Genomic DNA, 20583 nt, shown 5'->3' on the forward strand with positions numbered 1-20583 from the left:
GTAGCTCACAACAACTACCAGGCCCAGTCTGCTGTGCCCCTGCGCCACGAGACCCACGGTGGGGAAGACGTGGCTGTGTTTGCCAAGGGCCCCATGGCGCACCTGCTGCACGGCGTCCACGAGCAGAACTACATCCCCCATGTGATGGCATACGCCTCCTGCATTGGGGCCAACCTGGACCACTGTGCCTGGGCGAGCGCGGCGGGCAGCCCCGCGCCAGGGCTCCTGCTGCTCCTGCTGGCGCTGCTGCTGCTCATCAGCCTGGTCTGAGGGCCCAGGGCCCGGGCATCCATGAGCCCAAGACACATGGCCAGCCTCTCCCCCTCCCCCCCAGTGCTGCCCATCACTGGCAGCCCACACCTCAAAGGCGGGAGGTCCAGGTCTCCACGGCCTCTGTAGCTGCCCGACTGGGGGCCTGAGGGGCCCAGGAACCAAAGTCTGCCACCCGCCTTGCTCCCTCTGGACTCCTGTGTGGCCCAGACCCATTCCTGTTGGCCAACAGAGTAGGTTTTTCTGGGGACAGACAGAGCATAGACTACAGAAATTCTCAAAGCATCTTATTTTTCTACCAAATATACTTCTCCAGACATGGAACATTCCAGATCTGATCTTCCCATGCCATTCTCCTCCTCCTCCTGGAATCACTCGGCCCCCATGCTTCTGCCCTGAACCCCGAGCCCAGCCCTCTGTGCAGGGAAATCCAGGTCTCTTCTCACGAGGGGAGTCGCTCGCTCCCTGCAAGGCTGCTGGGAGCCCAGGAAGCCGGCGAGAGCCTGGCTGTCCACCTGGGGCGGCCAGGCCCGGAAGCGCAGCCTGGCGGGCACCTACTGCCCAGCTCTGAACACACATGCCAGCTCCTGTCTGAAGAGACTCTCCTGTTTGGAATGGCAAAAAAAAAAAAGGCACAAAAAACAACAACAAAAAAATAACTTTCTCTTTTTGGTGTTGGTTAAAAGGGAACACAAAACACTTAAATAAAACTTTCCAAATATTTCTGAGGAGAGAGCTGCGTCTTTGTGGTCAGTGGGAAAGAGACTGAAATAAGCTCGTTTCTTTGGGGGAAGAACTGGACTGGGGGCTGGGAGAGGGGGCTGGGCAGGCATGGCCGGTGTCTGCTGGTTATGGACAAGTGGCTTTGTGTCTCAGTGTCCTGATGTCTGGAATGAGGGAGAGGGATGAAAATAATGCCCTGGACCCCCAGCCTACAGTGAGGAGGACCCCCAGGGCTATGCACCCCTTCTTCATGGCATCCACAAACCATCCCAGGTGCCCTGGCCCACTTTGCTGCTCACTCAGCAAGTACTGGACACACACTCTGCTAGCTGGACATGTGCGGGCTAAGCCCGGGATGGCTTCTGGCAGTGGGTACACGCAACTCCCCAAGTTTGCTTCTTGTACCTCTTGAAAGACCCTAAGAGGTGTGAGGTGCAGGTGGCTGAAATCTATAATCCTAAGGACTCAGGAGGCTGAGATCTGAAGATCAAGGTTCAAAGCTAACAATAAAGTTGGTGAGACTTCTCTCCAATGAACCACTAAAAAAGCTGAAAGTGGAGCAGTGCCTCAAGTACTAGAACCCTAGTCTTGAGCAAAAACTGCTCAGGGACAGTGCCCAGGCCCTGAGTTGGAGCCCCCAGGATTGGCATAAAGAATAAAAAGAAAGTCCCTGAGAGATAGGATGCTTCTAACAAATCACATCACCCATTTTCCCAACACACCGAGCTGTGCGAGCCATGTGGATTCTTTTCACCGAACCCTCGCGGGGAAAGGCCGATCGCTCACATTCATCAATGAGGACAGCAAGCGCGTGGGCAGCGACATGGTTGTCAGGCCCCGGTGGAGCAAGGATTTCACTCCAGATTTGTCATTCCAAAGCTCCCGAGCTTAATGACATCCTTTGCTGTTTACACTCCATTTCCAAACTCCTGCCCGCCAGTCCCCACAAATACTAATGACTCATGCATGGTGCACATCAATTAAACGTGAATGAAGGAAGATGAGAATGTCCGAAGTGAATCCTCCAGCACATTTCTCATAGTCCTGGCAAAAAAGGGAAGCATAAGCTAAGACAGATTAAAAAAATAAAAAAATGATCCATAGGCACTGGCATAGATACCTACCTTTAACTTGAATCTCTCTCTCTCTCTCTCTCTCTCTCTCTCTCTCTCTCTCTCTCTCTGTGCCACTATTTCCCAAGGAGTTCCTTAAGGTCACATAGAAGCACTTGGCTTTTTTATTGGTTGTACTAGGGTTTGAACTCAGGACCTTGTTTGGCAGTGCCCTGACCCCCCCTGAGCTACATATACTCTGCCACTCCCTGCTTGTGTTGGCTCTTTTCCAGGTGGGATCTTGCTCTATGCCCCCATTGGTCTAGATTGTGATCTTCCCACTTGTGTTTCTCCTTGTCGCTGAGATGGCAAGCACTCCATCGCACCCAGCCATTGGTTGAGATGGAGTCTCAAACTCTTAGGACCAAGCTGGTCTTGAGTGATGATCCCTTGATCTCCCCTCAGCTGGGATAAAATGCTTGAGTCACCCCCACTTGGCTAAGCAGTTGATCTTTAAAAAAATGCAAACCCTATATGGTGTGTCTCAGACTTGGGTTTCCCCAAAGGCAGACCTCAGAAAAGGTGTTGAGTATCAGTTGTTTGTAAGAGGAGCCCGGGAAGTACAAGTTGGGGCATGCAGGAGCAGTGGCAGGAAAGGGAGGATAGTGTTCTTCACCAGGCTGCCACAGTAGGTAGGCACTGGGGCTCCATCCTCTGAAGACTCGCAGGATGTCATAAGAATACACTGTACAGTTAACCCCCAAGGTGCGGGTACACTGATATTGCCCAACTCTTGTCCTTCATTGGCTAAGGGTTGCAGGGAGAATGAACTGGCCCCTCCCACCTGCCCGTTGAAGGGCCTGAGGGAAAGCCCAGGCCTTGTGCTGGGCTGAGTCAGCAATGAGAACCACACCTCTGCTCTATGGTTTTCTTGGTCCTCTGGACCCCGACAAGGTCAATGTTCCTGACCCTCTGCCTAGCACAGTGTCCACCACACAGCACTGACTGGGGGCACCGCTGGGAACGAGGAGATTCTGCAGCCATAGGCAGGTGTGTCCTTCAAGAGCCAAAGCATCCATGATGCTCAGGCCTCCACTGCCCCAAGGCATCCCGTGAGGTACATTCCTGGGCCGCTCATTACCCTGCTCCCTTCACTGCTGGGGCCTCTGAGTCCAATGTGAGCCAGGCCTAGGAGGAGGTCTCAGCTTCTGCCCCAACACTCATTGCCATGGAGCTGGGCACCGTGGGTGGTGGTCAGCCAGTCACATGCACAAGGGTCCCCCTGCACTGCGGTGTTTTAGGAGGAAGCCCAAAGATGAACTGACGATCTTCTTCTAGTCCTGGAGACAGCCCTGTTTATCTCTGCAGACATGAGCTATCTGTTACAGATAAATCTAGAAACTTCATGATTTCTCACAGTAAGCATCCCTTCTTCCCTCCCCCTCTCCATTCTTTCCTTCATTCATTCCTTCTTTCCTTCCTTTCTTTTTTCTTTCTTTCCTTCCTTCCCCTTTTCCTTCCTTCATTCCTGATAAGATTTTGCCATGCAGCTCAGGTGGACCTGAACTCACAATGTAGCTCCAGCTGGCCTTGAACTTAGCCTCCTAAGGGCTGGGATTTCAGCTGTGCAGCATCATACCCAGTGTCAGAGTCCATTTGTATCTCAACCATCAGGTAGGGCCCCTGTCTAGGAGGGGCTAGGACCCTGGCTCTTTCCTCCTGCAGCTCTGCCTCCTCCTCTGAGTGTTCCACAGCCCTTCTGTCTGACCAGTGCTCCCATGGGAGAGCCAAGAACCACTTCTCTCTAGGCCTTCACCATGCCCACTCCAAGTCCATTGGGAAGACTTGTTCAAAAGCCCACCTAGGCGCAAAGGAGGCTGGGAAATGTAGTTTCTGACTGGTTCTCATGCTTGGCACCACTGACACTAGAAACCAGATACTCTGCAGTGGGGCTTCCCTGAGCATTGTGAGGCATTTGAGATCATCTCTGGGAGGTTAACTGGGATAGGCATCTTGTGGATTTTCCCACTCACTAGGTTCCTGGGGGGCAAAACCCCTTGCTCAAGGAGTCAGCGCTGCTGATGATCAGGAAACAATCTCGCACACACTCCCCAGCCATGGGCCCTTCACTATGTCCTTAAAATGTTGAGATCATTTAGCGCTTCTCAGCCTTTTGGCTAAGATCAAGTGGAACCCTGGAATATTTGTGGATTCTTTTTGAAAGATGCAGCTAGAAGTAAGTCCTCAGATTCCTACAGGACAGTGGTCAGTTCGTGTTGAAGACGGCTGCCCAGCAAGGGGGTGGGACTCCCCTGTTCACCTCCCTCCTGTATTCCATCACAAGATCCTTCAGCTCTGTGCGGGGGGGGGGGGGGGTTGGTGCTGGGCATGGGAAAGAGCAGGGAACAAGGAACAAGCCCAGACTCTGTGCTCCAGCTCCTATCTCATGACAGAGCCCACCAGAGCCCACCCCGTGTGTGGGAGGCAAAGAGCTGTGGGCAGGAAAGGGAGCAAGAGAAGCAGGCACAGGGTGACAGGCAAAGAAGACAGTGCCCAGGCTGAGGCTGGCGGGGGGGGGGGTAGGATGCGAGGGGCAGGGGGGATTGAGAAGGAAGCATGGGGGAGAGTTGAGCTGGTAGACACAGGCAGGAGAACCTCAGAGGCCATTCTAGAACGTTAGAAGGAAGCTGGGCACCGGTGACTCACACTTAAAATCCTAGTGACTCTGGAAGCGGAGACTTGAGGACTGTGGTTCAAAGCCAGCCCAGGTAGGAAAGTCCATGAGACTCTTATCTCCAATTAGCCACCCAAAAGCTGGAATTAGAGCTGTGGCTCAAGTGGTGGAATACCAGCCTTGGGCAAAAAGAGCTAAGGGACAGTGTCCAGGCCATGGATTTTAAAAAAGAAAAAGGAAGCCAGATCAGCTCACTTAGGGACCGGTCATTCTAAAACCAAATGGCCCAAGATGGACTGCAGGAGGCAGCTGCGTTCCTATGGTCCATACCCTGAACCAAGCTCCCCAGATAAGTTGGCAAGGCCCCCCTCAGCATCCTGTGAGGCGGTCAGATTTTCCTCCCACTGACAGATGGAAAATTGAGGCTTGACGGGGAGGGCGTGGAGCCCACTGCAGACCCCACAGCCTGCAGCTGACAGCGAGAAGTCAAACTCAGGTCTGCAAATCCACCTTCGCCCTTCGCTTCAGAGGTGATAATCTCCCCGAGGAAAACCACCCAGCCCTACCAGCCACAAAAGTGTGGGCTCCCGAGCGTGCCCCCTGCGAGCCCCGCGATGGAGTGGGGTGAGCCCCAGACGGCAGCGTTTATAATTAACCCCACCGAAACTCCACTGAAGACCACCCACCGAGATCCAGCCCCTGATCTGAGGGAAAGGATTAAGGGCTCAGAAGAGGATTTGGGCTGGGGTTCCTGTGTGGCTTCCTTTGGGCCATCTCATCATGCTTGTCCTGCCGGGAACATGGCACCGGGCCCTTTCCCAGCTCCCCAGGGTGGTCTCTGTGTGGCTCTCAAATAGGGTGGGCACACAGGGCACCAGCAGAGCCAGAGCTGGCCAGGCTAGGGTCACCAAACCAGCAGAGCCACCTCCCCCTGCCTGGTGGACCTGAGGTTTAGGCGCCTGGTGGTGAAGGCGCACAAACATAGTCGCGATGGCGGACGTGATGTCCAGCCTGACGTCCCCTGGGTCCCAGGCACTGTCGCTACGTGGCCCACAGCACACGCTGATTCATGCTCCACACCCGCCCTCGGAGGCCAGGGCTGTTATTATCCCCATTTTGCAGATGAACAAAGGGAAGTAGAAATGTAGTCACGTAACGGAAGTCACTGAGGACGGCCCGAGCCAGGACCCGGAGCCAAGCAACGTGGAGCCCAGGATTTCATCACGCCGTGTGTCCTCTGGTGGTGGACAGGGCCAGCCGCAGCCAGTGGCCCACACAGTGTCTGTGGAGGGCGCTAGCAGTCCTGGAGCAGCATCTGGCTTGTCCCTGCCACCTGTTCAGTGGACTCACCATAGCCATGCAAGAAGGGGCTGAGGGCCGAGCCCTGATGGAAGGGCACACGTGGTAGGGAGGGGTGGCTGTTGCTGGCTAGGGTCCTGTCCATAGGGCCTAGAGCTGGGCACCTGTGGTGGAGCCCTTGTCCTACCAAGCAGGGGGCTGCAGGGAGCTGGCAACTGCTCCCCAATACCTGCTCAGCCTGGAAGGATTGGGTACCAGATGGGGCCTGTGTCTCCCCTGAACCTCCGTCTCTTGAGAGTCTTTGGGGGCACAGATCTTCTCCCTCCACCCCTCCACACACACATACCTGCATAAGGCTCAGGACTGAAATGGGCTTCTTTAGTCCGGGAAGAAAGGCAGCTCAGAGAGGGTCAGACACCAAGTTGAAGTCACACAGGGCAGTGGCTGGGGAGCCCCCTCCCTCCCCACCTTCAGCAAAGGTCCTCCTGGCCTCCTGGCCTCCTGACCAAGGTCAGCAACTGGTTCAAGGAGTCACAGGTTCCCAGCCCCTGTTCACAGAGCCCTTGCACCGCCTCCCTGCCGCTAGTTCTTCCACCCTCTGGAGGGGGGGCTATCACTGAAACCTTTTGATAGATCAGAAAATCAGGGTGACTGGGCTCCTACTACACCTGGTAGTTGGGGACATTTGAGTTGAGACCCAACTAGCCAGATGGTGGCTCTGTAAAAATGTGGAGGACAACTTGCCCCATTGAAGGGAAACATGGCAGGTGAGAATAAGCTTCCTAGAAAGGAAGGCTAGGTGTCTGGGCTCACACCTGTAAGCGAAGCTAGGCTGCGATCTGGAGGCTTGAGATTTGAAGCCAGCCTGAGGAGAGAAGCCCACGAAACTCCATCTCCAAAATGGGTAGCACAAAGCTGACCAGCCAAGCCCGCAAGCTCAGGGAGGGTGAATCTGATCATGACAGGGAGGGGGCAAGGAAGATGCCAGCAAGATGAAGTGTTTGGAACCCAGCAGAGGGGGACAGGGGTGCGGGACAGCACTAGGGGCACACTAGGGGCCTGCATGCCTTGAATAGTTAGAAGCATGGAGAGACGTGACCACTCATGCTTTGGGGCATTGGTCTGGGCTCCCACGCAGGCCGGAAGCCTTTCTGCTGTGGGGCTGGAAGTAGCAGTGGCTTAGTCCAGGCCCAGAGGGTCGGTGTCAGGAGGGAGCGGAGCCCAGGCGTGTTTGGGGATGCGGGGAGTGGAATGGACAAGAAACCCAGGAATCCCCTCCGCCCCCACCCCAAGGTTTTGGCCTGGTTGCCATTTATGGACATGGGAAGCAGATTGGGGGGGACGAATGGGTCCCCTGAGGGTGGAGGAGCCCTGGGCATGGGGTGGAGCAGCTGGGGGCACAGCTGGCAGACAGAGCCACGGGGTGGGGGACATTTAGAGTTGGGAGCAGACAGACAGCGACTTAGCCAAGGTCACAGAGAGCAGGGGTTCTGGTTTGTCTGCCCCTAGAACCCACAGGAGCCCCTCCCACTCCAAGGGGTGCTCAGCCCCCCCAGAGAAGGCTTTGGAGGAGGTCGGGGGGGTGTTGATACCAACCTGACACAGGACACGGAGAAGCCTCTGAGAATAAACTTGGAAACAATGGAGACCCTTCTAGCTTGAGCTGCCTACTCCATTCCCAGCTGCCCAGCCGGAGGCCCTGCCAGGCATGGAGTCCTGTTCCTGCCTATTGTGTATATGGAGAAACTGAGACCCAGAGGAGATGGGGCTGGAGCCAGTCCTGACCATTCCAGCCCCTCTGAGGTGGACTCCAGTGAGAGTCACCGTGGACTGTGTCATAACTGTCAGCAACACTCCTGAAGAGAGATGAGTCTCTTCTTGAGATCCCCAGCCCCAAGAATGGGGGCCTAGTCGCCCCTCCTAGACACCCCACCCCATGCCTGCCATTGCCCATGTCCAGCCCATCCCCGGCCTTCGGGACTCTTCTGGGTCCCCACAGGACAGTCCTAAGCCTGGCTCTGGCCATGGCTCCTGCCCTGTCTGTGGCCAGGACCAAGGCCTCCCTGGCTGCTACCCAGACCACCCAGCGCCAGGGCCTGGTGGAGCCTGGCGGGGCCGGTGGGCAGCACTCCCAGGCTGGCCAGCCGTGGTCTGGCTCCGCCTGAGGGGCTGTGGCCTGGGAACCACTGGCTGTCTCCTTGGGGAAGCGGCTGGGATCTCCAGAACAAACAGGGAACCGCAGGCTCCTCGCCTGCCCGAGGAGGGAGCGACCCGGCTCCACCACCCACACCCCACTCACTCCCAGGCCTGACCCCAGCTCTGGAGGATGGGCAGGGGGCTGGGGGGTTGGCATACAGCCCCACTCTGGGGGCAGGAGGGTAGCAGTGCAGGAAAGGCAGAGGGGAGGAAGGGGCAGACAGCTGCAAGCAGACATGGTGGATGGAAAAGGCTGTGATGGGGACTCGGCTGGTCCTGGTCACCTCTCTGGACCCTTGGAGAGAGGTTTGGGCTGAGATACGCATCTGCTCAGCTTCAAGGCTAGAGCGAAGCCCTGGAATCAGGCAGAGCTGGGTTCACATCTACGCTTTGCTGTGCCCAAGTTCAGCTGGAGGGACTGATCTTGTGTCTTTTTCTTCCTTTACCAAAAAAAAGTCACCAGAAGCCCTGGCTCACAGGGTAAGATGACACAGTCCCCTGGATATGAAGTGCCCAAGCCAGCCGGGGGCACGGCAGGTCCTTGGGAGACATTAGACCGCCCTGGCCCCATTGTTGGCTCCTTGGGAGCCAGGACAGGCCCTGGGGGGTCCTGGGCCTGGCAGGGCAGGCCAGGACAACCTCACTGATTCACACCAGCTGGGGGCATGGGGGCCCATCTGACTCCACTAAAAGCCACAATTAGAGCCCAATTTAAAGAAACGCTGGGTTAGTTCTTCCCCGGACAGATGTGATTATAGGCTCAGCGCTAAAACGTTCCTAACAGGATGACACACAGAGGCCCGTCCAGGGCCTAGAGGTGTCCAGCCCTGCCCCCTCACTACACTCTGGGCAAAGCAAAGCAGGAAGATCCAGGCTACTCACCATGCAGGTGAAGAGAGCTGAACCCTAAGCTCTGTCCCACCCTTCGCTTTCTCGGAAGAACTTACTGTGGCATCTAGAAGCACAGGATCTAATGGAGCCCATGGCCTGCCCTGAAAAAAAGCGCTAGGGCTACGATGGCTACAGTCCCCAGAGAAGGCAGGTTTCCTAGTGTGGTCACAGGCTGCACTGGCCCCTGTTCTCCCCCAGGGAGCAGCAGCAGTGCCAGAGGCACCATGGGTGTCCCAGCAGGGCTGGATGAACTGCCCATGCCCTTTGGCAGGAGGCCCAGGCAGGTAGGGGAACTCACCTCAGCAAAGGGAAATTGAGTCAGCAAGAGGATGGATGGATGAATGGGCACATGGGGTAGGAGGATGGGTGAATGGATGGATGACTGGATGCATGGATGAACTGATGCCTGGATGAATGGTGGGTGGGTGGGTGAATAATGTCAGGTGGATGTGTCATAGGTGGGTGGATAAGTGGGCAAATGGATGAATGGGTAGGTGGAGGAATGAGTGATGTATAGATGGATGAATGGGTAGGTGGATGGTTGGATGGATGGATGGGTGGATGGATAGGTAGGTGGATAGATGAAGGATGGATGCACGGATAGTTATATGGGTGGATGGATGAGTGAGCAGATGGATGCATGGATGTAAAGATGGATGGATGGGTGGGGAGGTGGATGAATGGGTAGATGGGTGAATGACTGGATGGATGCATGGGTGTAAAGATGGATGGATGGATGGATGGATGGATGGGTGGGTGGGTAGATGGATGAATGGGTGGATGGATGAGTGAGCAGATGGATGCATGGATGTAAAGATGGATGGATGGATGGGTGGGGAGATGGATGGGTGGGGAGGTGGATGAATGGGTAGATGGGTGAATGACTGGATGGATGCATGGATGGTTAGGTGGGTGGATGCATGAGTGAGCAGGTGGATGCATGGATAGACAGGTGAATGGGTGGGTGGATGATAGTTGGTGGGTGGACTGGTAGGTGGATGAATGGGAAGGTGGATGAATGAGTGGGTGGATGGAAACACTGTTTAAGGGACTTGGTCTTGGGAAGGTTTGCAAGGCCTCCAGGCCTCGCTCTACTTGCCCTGTTCTAGGAAGGCCACAGAGATCAATGGGCCATGAGGTAACAGTCCAAATCTCATCTCCCAAGAAACAAGGGTCCCCCAACTTTCAGGGTTTAGGATCCTCATGGCTGAACATTCCAAATGGCTCCCAGAAATTTTTAGAGGTAGGGTGCTGGAGCCCCGTTCCGGCCATGGCCCCTTTACCTCACAGGGATGGGTTGATTTTCATTCAGTCCACACACATTTATGGAGCCCCCACTATGTGCTGGCTCTGAGACTGGGGGGGGGGGTGACATCAACTACAGTCACAGCATGTCCCCAAGGACTGTCCCTGCCCGTGAACACTGAGGGCTTCTGGGTGAGCGGTGCCCCCCATCTGACTGGGCTGCAGACTCTGCCTCCCCCCAGAAGCCTCCCGTGCTCCCTCAGCCACCCCGGGCAGGGCTGCCAGGTAAAACACAAGACACCCGGTTCAATGGGAATGTCAGGTAAACAAGGCAGCATTTTTTTGCTATATAAGTATGTCTCAAATATTGTATGAGGTATACTTAAACTAAAAATGATTCCTTGTTTATCTGACATTCAAATTTAACTGGGTACCGTCTGCTTCTATTTGCTCAAGTCTGGCTGCCCTGCCCCCTGCACTCATTCCTCCGGCTGGCCTCCAGCCGGGCCAGATGGCCCAGGTCAAGCCTGGGCATGGTCCCTGCCCGCCTGCTTACAGCTCCTCTCGGCCTCAGGCCTGTTGCCCTCCCTCCCCACCAGGCCTACCTGCAGCCTTGGCCCCAGGTAGGCCCCACCCACCACTGACCCCCCCACCCTGGCTGTACCCCCCAGCTTATGCACCATGAAGAATGTTGCGTACATCCTCCTTCCTGGGGGATGAGCCCAGAGAGGTGGACAGAGGCCTAGCAGGGGAGACCAAAAGCATCAAAGACAGGCATGAAGGCAGAGGGGCGAGGGCAAGATGGAGAGATGGGGCTTAAAGCCCCCCGCCCCTAGCTACTTCAGGACACCAGAGCAATGGGAGAATCTTGAGAGAGAGGCCCAGGGTTTGCCTGGGGGGATTGGGGCAGAGGGAAGCCTGGGTCTCCGAAGCCCAGCTCTGGCCCCAAGCCTTGGGAAGCAGCTTGGGGTGTCCAGCTTTGGGGTGTGAGTCCTTCCGAGCCCCTCCCAGGGGCTTACACAGGGACATTCATGGCTTCCCAGAAGGACCCATGGGGCAGCCAGAGTGGCTTTTAAAATTAGCTTTGCTAACCAGCTCTGGTTATTTCAGGAGGCTCCGTCCTGGGCTGTCCCTTTGGTAAGGCAGGCCCAGGGCAGGAGGGAGGGGTGTCCACATTCCAGGGTCTCTGGCTGAGCACCCCCTGTGGCCTGAGCAGAAGAGAACATCCAGGTCCCAGCCTCTGGCCCTGGGCCGGCTGGGCCTGTGGCCACCTCTGGCAACCAAAGGCTGGTTATGGATGTCCACCAACATCCCGTCCACATGGGGGCAGGCAACTCTCCTGTGGATCATGGGTTCTGTGCCAGGTACAGGTACCATGCAAAACAGCTAGAGGCCTGGTGGCCAGCTCATGGCCATGGGTAGGGACCTTGTCCAGTTTCACAGGGGAAGAGACAGATGGAGGGTAAGGAGGTCCCAGCTGGAGGACAGGGCGATGAGATGGCACATCAGCCAGGCACCCGCACTGGCTCCTTCTCTTGCATCTGAAGAAACATCTAGCAGCTGTTTCCACTACCAGGGTTATTTCAAACAGAGCCTGGTACTTCCCGGAGCCTGTGCCCCTCGCCCAAGCCCAGCCTTAGGATGGTGTCCTGGCTCGCCCTCTCTACCTCAGAACCCAGTGCGGACACGGAACTGGCACAGGAACAAGAGAAACAGTGCTGGGTGCTTTGATCCCAGTAGCCAGATGTATCCCCAGCCTCCCCTGGCCCCACCTTGGAGCCCAGGGAGCAGGGGGCTGGTCTGGACTGTGGTCCAGAGGCCTCCCTTCCTACTGCTGGGCCAGGGATGGCCCAGTGAGGGGGGCGGGGGCGGTCCTGCTTGCCTAGCTGCCCACCTTTCTCCACCCCAGCCAGGCCCTCTGCTGTGGGGCAGTTCTGTGGAAAGGGCTGGAAACCCAGGACATTGGAGCTCAGGGAGGCGTCTGCCCGCCAATCATTCCCAAGCCTCGGGTCTACACATCCGTGCTGGCCTGGTCCTTGTTTGTGTCCTGCACATAGTGCGCTGTAGGTTCCAACTAGAAATGATTCACCTCCCTGGAGGGTTGTTAACAGGATCGCTGCTAAAGATGAATGGCAGCTGGGCGCCAGTGGCTCACGCCTGTGATTCTAGCTATGCGGGAGGCTGAGATCTGCGGATAGTGGTTCAAAGCCAGCCCCAGCAGGAAAGTCCATGAGACTCTGATCTGCAATTAGCCATCAGAAGACCGGAAGTGGTGCTGTGACTCAAGTGGTAGAGTGCTAGCCTTGAGCTGAAGAGCTCAGGGACAGCGCCCAGGCCGAGTTCAAGCCCCAGGACTGACAAAAAAAAAAAAAAAGATGAATCACACCCCTCTGTCTTCATGAGCCACTGCATCTCTAGCTGCATCGATAACTCAGTGAGGCTGTGCCCACTGACCTCCCCCCCCATACCAGGTACCAACCAGGCAGGGCCGCTGGCATCCCTGCTGGGCAGAGGAGGAAGTGGTGGCCCAGACAGCCAACATCATTAGATGAATGAACTCAGCCGACAGCCAAGAAGCTGGCCGCTGACTGCTGCGGCCGCTGTGGCCCTGGGGGTGGAGGGGAGGCTGCAGCACAGGGCACCACAGAGGGGAGACCACCGCAGGCTGAGGGGTGCTGGCCTGGGGAACGGCGAAGACGCTACTAGGGAATGGGAGCCCCGAGCCAGGCAGCCTGGAGCCAAACCCTGCTGGGCAGAGCTGGGTGTGGGTGTGAGTCATGGGCCTTGGGTGGCCCAGGAGCCTCTGAGGGTCACAGGGGAGCCCCAGGACGCTCTCAGCATCTGATCCTGGGGGCCCAGGGGGCCTAGCTAGCTAGCTATCTGGAGGTCAGTACCGACTGACCCCTTGGAGCTCAGTTCCAGACTTACCCCCAAATTTAATGTCCCTTACCCACTCTCAAAACCTGTTCTTCCCGTGGTCCACTCCCAGAGGAGAGTCCCCCGCCCCAAACACTCAGGCTGGACTTCTGGGGGTCCTCTCATGTCCTCCTCCTGCTGCACAGCCCATCATCCCTTCCTTCAGCCAGTCACTCCTGCTTCCCACGCCCCGCCACCTACCACCCTCTGTCCCCAGTGTCGGGATCTCTGAGGACCCCTTCTCCTCCCTTCCCCGGAGGAGATGTTCCAATGTCGGGGTCTCGAGGACCCCTTCCCCCCGCATCTCCGGGGGAAAATGCCTGAACCTCGATTTTATGGAAGAAACTCCGCCCTACCCCTCATACCGGCAGAAGGAGTAAGGCGTGTCCTTACCGGACAGCCCTAAGCTGAAGTGGGATGCCGAAATCCCTTCCTCGGCCCCCATAATGTGTCAGGAACCGCAGGCCAAAGATAATGGGGAGACGGCTGGATGGTTGAATGAGTCTCAAAATCTTTAATAGGGAAAGGGACTTATATAGAGGTAATGGCGGGAAAGAAAGGGGGCTGGCCAAAAGGCCAGTCACAGGCTAAAGACCATGTCCATCAGGTGATGTCATGAAACTTCCTTTGTGGGCGGGACAACCCTATCATGGTGGCACGCACGTGTTCGCCCCCCAGGGGCGGGGGGGATTCTTTTCCGGTTGAGGCCAGAAGGTGGGAGGGGCTCCCTCCCACACTGTCCCAGGGCTGGGGGAAGGGCAGCGTTTCGCTCTTGGCGCCCTTCCCCCACCAAGGCCAAAACTGAGTCCCCAACACCCAGTACTGTCTCTTTGGTCCCTTCCTCCCTCTGCCACCCCTGCCCAGCCTTGGCCTAGCCTTGGCCAGCTGTTGAGTCTTTCTATGGTTCCCCACTGTCCTTAGCGTAAAGCCCTGGGCATGGCATGCAAGGCCATCTGGCCTCTGAACTCCTCCTGCCCATCTCCTAGTCCCCTCTGTCACTGTTCCCTCCCCAGTCCAGGCTCATGCCTGCACATTTCCTCCCCGTAGGGACACTCCCCACCCACGCAAGCCCCTGGCTGCCCACCTCAGCGTGCTTGGCCCTTTAGTGTCCTGTGTTGGACTTTGCCCTGCTCATCCCAGGCCCTGCCTGACTGCTGTCCCACTTAGTGATCCCGTGGGGACCCCTGGTGGCCACCGGAGGGAAATCCTCACAGTCACTATCAGAAAGGAGGCCACGGGTAACAGGAGCTATGGCGAACCAGGTTTGTGTGCACCAGCTCACTTGCTCTTATTTCCAGAAAGCAGCACAGAGGCTCAGAAGAACAGTTCCCAACACCACAGGCTCAGAAGAGAAGTTGCCTGGATTTAAACGCAGGTCTGCCCAACTCCAAAGCCAGGTGAGTGAGGTGGGGGAAAGGCCAGGGCAGTGGTGGGGAGCCACGGCTGGCAGCCACAGACCCCGGGGCTGGGCCTTGGAGGTGATCCACACTCAGCAGCTCGGACAGGACAGGCTGGCCTGTCCACCTGACTGACCCTGGACACATCTGGGGTCAGTGTGGACAAGGGTCACACAAAGCCAGGCCCCACGCCAGGTACAATAGCGATAAATAGAATTTATTTTGTACAACTGTTACTGACACACATGGCCACGGGGGCTGGCCTTTGGCGTGGCACCTACAGTGTGGGAGGACTCACACAACGACACGGGCTCACAGCAGCTGTGCCTGGCGGGCTCCTCCTCAGGGGTGGGGGGTGGGCAAGGGTGGCAAGACCTGAACTCAGGGCCCACTGAGACCCCTCAGCCCAGAGTGGCCAGGAGCGTGGTGATGGGGTTAAGCTGAGTGCTGGCTGAGAGGCCAGGGCTGTCCCCTCCCCAAAGGGGCCCTGGCCTGTCCCGTGTAGGCAGTGGACAGGGACTCGGCAGAACGGTGGCAGAGCTGGCAGGTCCAGGAGAGGCAGTGGGCCCAGCCAGCTCCCAGCCCCTTAGCCCGCCTGGGGTCTCAAGGACCTCAGGAAGGGGGCTGGGCTCACGGGGACCCACAGGGGAGAAGTAACCGTGCTGGGGCTGGTGCAAATCAGTCTTCAGCTACCTGTGGCAGAACCTCGGCCATTCTCAGCAGATGCCACAGCAGACCCTAGCCCAGAAGCCAGCGCCTCCAGCCCAGGGCTCGCTCCACACCTGCCCATCCGCAGCTCCTGTGGAGGGCTCTTCCTCTCCTCCCACTGCTCCGGACTCCACAGGGACCCGAGATGCCCAGGGAGGCGTCATGCCAGACCCGCAGTCTAGAGCCAACCGACTGATCCCTCTCCCAGCCCAGCCCCCAGCCCGGGGTGGGGATGATGCCAGCAGCGCCCCACTCCCAGCTCGGGGTGGCTCCGCCCTGCAGAGACAGCCCAGGTGGGTGGGCTGAGGGGAGGCTGGGGCGGCCGGGAGCCCAGGGCCTGGGCGTGGCACAACATCTTCACCTTGTGCTTCTGTGGCCTCATCTGCAGGGAGAGGGGACAGCAGGTGGGAGGGCCGCCTTCAGAGGCTGGCCTCGGCCCGTCCACCCTCTACTGCCCCAGGCCCATCAAGCCCCTCAGGCCCACCGAGTCCTCCCAGCACCTCGGCAGCATCACGAGCCCCGCTGCAGGACAAGGAAACCTAGGCAGGGGATTCACCCCTCACCCAGGGAAGCCCCCACCCGTGCCCAGCCCATGCAGCTGACCTTCGGTCTACCTTCCTGCAGGTGGCCGGCTAGCAGCCCTGTGCGGAGAGATGGCCAAGGGGAGGGGGGAGGACAGGGAAAGGGCAGGCAGGAGACAGGGAGGCACATGTTACCGGGTGTGCCCGGCCCTCCCGGGCACCAGGCTCCCTGGACACCTGACCCACAGCCTGCCGCCCTCCCGCGGGGCTCCCCCCCCACCCCCGGGGGGCTTCTGCTCCTACCAGTGGGGGCGAGGGCTGCTCAGAGGCTTCCAGCTGGATCTTGATCTCAGGACATGCGGGGTCTCCTGACTTGCCCGCGTCTGGATGGGGTGACCGCGAGGGGCCTGGGAAGGGGGCAAGGGAGAACCACTCGCTGGAGCTGCTCAGGGACAGGCACTTGGCACCAGGGCTCTGGGCCCCACCCAGTCCCTCCCCTAGGGACCGTGTACTCAACTCAGCTCCTCGCCACCCCTGTCCTCTGACACAAAACTGTCCAGGACACTGGTCCCCCCCGTCCCCCCTGGGTATGGGCAGTCCCTGCCCTCTGCACTGCCCCCTCCCACCCAGGAATGGCTGGCACCCTACCTGGGGAGCTGCCCCCGCTCGTGGTGCTGACGCTGTCCTCCAGCCACGTGCTATAGAGGAAGGAGTCCCGCTTGTGGGGGGTTCCCGAAGATGACACGCTCTCCTGGGGAGGCGGGAGATCAGCCCCAGTCACAGAGGGCCCTGGCTTCCTGAGAACCGAGCTCCAGGGCGGGCACAGGAGGGCGGGGTAGAGCAGGGGTACGCCCCTCCGCTCATCTACTGAACACACGCTCACTCCTGTGCAGTCTTGTGGGCCCAGGCCCTGCCCTTGGGGAGCCTGAAGCATTGGGAGGCCAGGCTATGCGCAGCCCCACAACTGTGAGGGGGGAGGGGGCGGGAAGGCTCGGGCTACTCTGCTCTTTGCAGTTCCAGAACAGAGCCAGGCAAGGGGCAGGCGTGCACAGAAGGAATAACACAAGGTGCCAGCCACGCAGGGCTCTGGGCTGCTATCACTCCCAGACCAGAAAAACAAGGGAAAGCTTGCAGGAGAAGGTGAGACCAGGGAAAAAGGGTGTGCCAGAGTCAGCCCAGCAGGGTGGGGGGAGGCAGGATGAGTGTTCCAGACAGGAGAGACGTATGTGCAAAGGCCCAGTGGTGGTGGAGTAAGCCTGGGACTGGGGGACTAGAGACGTTCAGAACATCTGACGTGGCGAGGGAGGGGACATGGGAGGAAAGGACAATCAGGTCTTCAGTGGATCAAAGACGCAGGCGGTTCTGGGGGGCACAGGAGACTTCTGAGGAGAGCAAGGTTCCCTGGCATCAGGCCGAGAGGTAGGGACCCTCCACAACCACACTTCAGCCTCAGCCCGCCTTGTGTTTCTTCCCAGAGCACCTCCGGAGAGACGCCAGGTCCCTGTGGGGTCCCCAGCGCCTTGGGTGGCTCACCAGGCCTGTGTCCTCCCCGTCCATGCCCTCCGTCTCCTCCACCACGCTCGCGAAGCTGCTGGCGCTGGACGAGGAGCGGGAGAAGTCCTTCAGCACGTCCGCTCTCTGGGCAGCCGCGTCCACTCTGCACAGATGGCGCCGTTAGCCGGCAGTCAGCCCTCGCTCCTGGCCTCTCCCTGCCCGGAGGCTCAGCCCACAACCATCCTAGCACCCTAGGGCACCCGAGCCTCCCAGCTCCTCCAGGGGAGCACCCCTAGGGCGGGAAGGGCACGAGTCCCTCTTCAGCCCCACGCTCTTGGGGTTTCCTGTTGCCCCAGATGACACCCAATTGCCTGGGCGTTCAGTGACAGGGACAGGGCCACCACTTGACAGCTGTCGAGCTTTGGTCACTCGAGTTATGTCACCGCCATCATTGCAAGCTGCACCATGTGGCTGAGGAGACACTGAGACACTGCAGCTGGGCGCCCGGTCCATGTGGAAGAATAGGGATGTGGGCCCAGGGACCCCCATAGCCCACTCCTGACCCCCCACAATCTTATTTCACGCCCAGAGTCCCACTCCTTCTCTCAAATTGAAAAGAAAAGTTTGTCTTTCACAAATCAGCTATTTTGGCCCCCAGCCTGTCTCTCTGGCTCCCTTTCCCGTCTCTATTCCCTGGCCTGACTCTCCAGCCAGTGCTCTTCCCGCAGATCCCAGCCGCACGGAGGAGCAGCCTCCTCTGCCTCCGCACCTTGGGTCCTGCCCACGGCCAGCCGCTCTCCACACAGCACCACAACCAACATTTAAAAACATGGCTCTCCTGATGGAAAATTTCCTGCTGGGTGCCCATGGCTCACCTTTGTAAGCCTAGCTACTCAGGAGGCTGAGATAGATCTGAGGACCAAGGTTCAAAGCCAGCCCAGGCAGGAAAGTCCATGATACTCTTATCTCCAATGACACACACACACACACACACACACACACACACACACACACACACACACACACACACACACACACACACTGGAAATGGAGCTGTGGCTCAAATGGTAAGAGGGCTAACCTAGCTTTAACACATAAAATGGCCAAAACAGAACAGTCCCCGGGGGTGAGGTTACCCCAAAGGGATTTTACTCCTGGCTCGGACCACCCCCATCTGTGACAGAGGGCAGGACAACTCCATCACAGGCTCTAGCACAGGACAGGGAGACAACTTCTAGTGAGTCAGGCAGCTTGGGCAGGGATGGGGACAAAGTCTTGGAGTTACACAAAGTCTCGTCCCTTTCGGATGTCAAACTGCTAGAGGCCAGCTGGTGTCTCATGCCTATGATCCTAGCCACTCAGGAGGCTGAGATCTGAGGATCAGAATTCGAAGCCAGTCCCCATGAGGCTCTTATCTCCAATTAACCACTCAAAACCCAGAATTGGCACAGTGACTCAAAGTGGTAGAGCACTGGCCTTGGCCACAAAGAGGCCCAGGTCCTGAGTTTAAGTCCCACGACCACCATCACCAACAACAAAATTTTAAGTGCTAACCTTGAGCAAAAATAATACTCAAGGACAGTGCCCAGGCCTCAAGTTCAAGGCCTGAGACTGGCAAGTGTGAGCACGTGTGCACGCGCGCACACGCACACACCCACACACGCACACACACCCACACACACCCCATCCACAGGCTCCCTGTCTCCGTATAAAAGTCAGAGCTCTCACACAGCCCCTGTTCCCTGACTCCTTCCTGCCAGCACCCAGCCAGCTGCGGGGCTCAGCCCTGCACCCCTTGGGCATGGGGCGTGCCTCACTAGCTGGATAAGTCCCTGGCAGCTCTCTCCTCTCCCCACAAGGCCAGTCCCAGCATGGCTGACTCCTCCCTGGGTCTCAATTCCAGTGCCACCCTTGGAGTCACCCTCCCTGAAGACCCATGCAGAACACCACAAACCCCGTCGCACACTCCTGTCTTCCTCTTCCCCTCAGCATTTGGAAAGGGCTGGTAATATAAGGAGGGGAGCACTCCAAAGGGCTCGTGGGGATCTAGTGTGAATGAGGGGTCAGGCCTCCGGGCCCAGAAAGGATGAGCCCCCTGCCCAGCCCCTGTCCGGTGGACCCATAGTCCAACCTGTTCTTGGTTGTGGGCATCTCCGGGGAGCTCTGGGTGGAAGAGTTCTCCGACTTGGGCTCCTGGGAGGCGTGCCCGCTGTCTGGGGTCTTCTGGCCGGCTGGAGGGCTTTCCCTGCGGGACACATGGGGGCAGTGGGAGGACTCAGCACTGGGCCAGGCAGCGGGGTACAAGGAGGCCCAGGCATGAGGAGTGATCATAGGAACGCTGCATCCAAGCTCCCCTTAGCTGGCCACCAATAGGGCCGCATGCACTCAGTCACAATGAACCCCCAAGTCGCCTTCCACATGGGAGAGACCTAGAGGGTCCCTCGGAGGAGACACTGGGGCTCAGACACAAGCGGGGACCTGCCCAGGGAGGACTCAGTGATCTTGGGAGGCCTCAGTTTCACAGGCACCGCCACCCCACACTGATTTCCTACCCCAGGGTGCAGATTGGGACAGAAAGCCTCAGAGAGGTGCAGTGCCTTGTCCGGGGCCACACAGCCCTAGTGTGGTGAAGACAGGACTCACCCCAGGGCCTGCTTTCGTGTTCCAGAAGTCACTCCATGCTCCCTTGTCACCCCAGCCCACCTACATGGACTCAAAGACACCCCCCCTCACCCTGTGGCCTGCCACAGGCTGGCTCGGACAGCTCACTGGGAGAGGAAACTGGGCTGCTGGCTCCAGAGAGAGCGGGGCTCAAATCCCAGCTCTGCCCTTGGCAACTATGCAACCCATGGGGGCCCCTGAGCCCCAGGACCAGGGAGCCAGCACACCCACTGAGCGGATGAAAGCATTTCACGACATCAGAGGCTGGGGGGGGGGGTGGCGCTGAAAGGGGTCACCCACCTCTTCTCCTGCACCTCCTGGATGTTCTCAATGCCAATGGCGCTACTGCGGCGGGAGCCAAACGGGCCGGACTTCTTCCTCGTGGGGCTCTTCCCGGGGACAATCAGTGACTGCAGGGAGAGGCCCCAACTCAGTGCCACCTGCCCGGAGCAGCGGCACCTCCCACCACCCTGGGGCCCTGCTGCTCCCCGCAGTGAGGCAGAAATCATGAGCAAGGAGGCCAACAGAGGGGGATA

At 58.2% G+C, this 20583-nt stretch overlaps 2 protein-coding genes across 14 annotated transcripts in view; one reads left to right on the forward strand and one right to left on the reverse strand.

Moving 5' to 3' along the window:
• The window catches only part of Alpl (alkaline phosphatase, biomineralization associated), a 52207-nt gene extending 51214 nt beyond the window's left edge, over nt 1-993 (forward strand). For all 4 annotated transcript variants that reach the window (XM_048350443.1, XM_048350444.1, XM_048350445.1 and 1 more), the window contains one exon: nt 5-993. In XM_048350443.1, coding sequence (XP_048206400.1) covers nt 5-270 — 266 coding nt within the window. In that variant the 3' untranslated portion in view covers nt 271-993. The remainder of the gene's footprint in view (nt 1-4) is intronic.
• A 14569-nt stretch (nt 994-15562) lies between these two features.
• The window catches only part of LOC125354684 (RAP1 GTPase activating protein), a 61368-nt gene continuing 56347 nt past the window's right edge, over nt 15563-20583 (reverse strand). For 9 of the 10 annotated variants that reach the window (XM_048350440.1, XM_048350441.1, XM_048350432.1 and 6 more), the window contains 7 exons: nt 20348-20457; nt 19518-19631; nt 17426-17549; nt 16541-16643; nt 16196-16299; nt 15975-16012; nt 15563-15753 (listed from right to left, as the gene is read on the reverse strand). In XM_048350440.1, coding sequence (XP_048206397.1) covers nt 16004-16012; nt 16196-16299; nt 16541-16643; nt 17426-17549; nt 19518-19631; nt 20348-20457 — 564 coding nt within the window. In that variant the 3' untranslated portion in view covers nt 15563-15753; nt 15975-16003. The remainder of the gene's footprint in view (nt 15754-15974; nt 16013-16195; nt 16300-16540; nt 16644-17425; nt 17550-19517; nt 19632-20347; nt 20458-20583) is intronic. The other variant, XM_048350433.1, reaches the window with a different exon arrangement.

The sequence above is a fragment of the Perognathus longimembris genome, chromosome 7 (genome assembly GCF_023159225.1).
Source record: "Perognathus longimembris pacificus isolate PPM17 chromosome 7, ASM2315922v1, whole genome shotgun sequence".
Taxonomy (NCBI): Eukaryota; Metazoa; Chordata; class Mammalia; order Rodentia; family Heteromyidae; genus Perognathus; species Perognathus longimembris.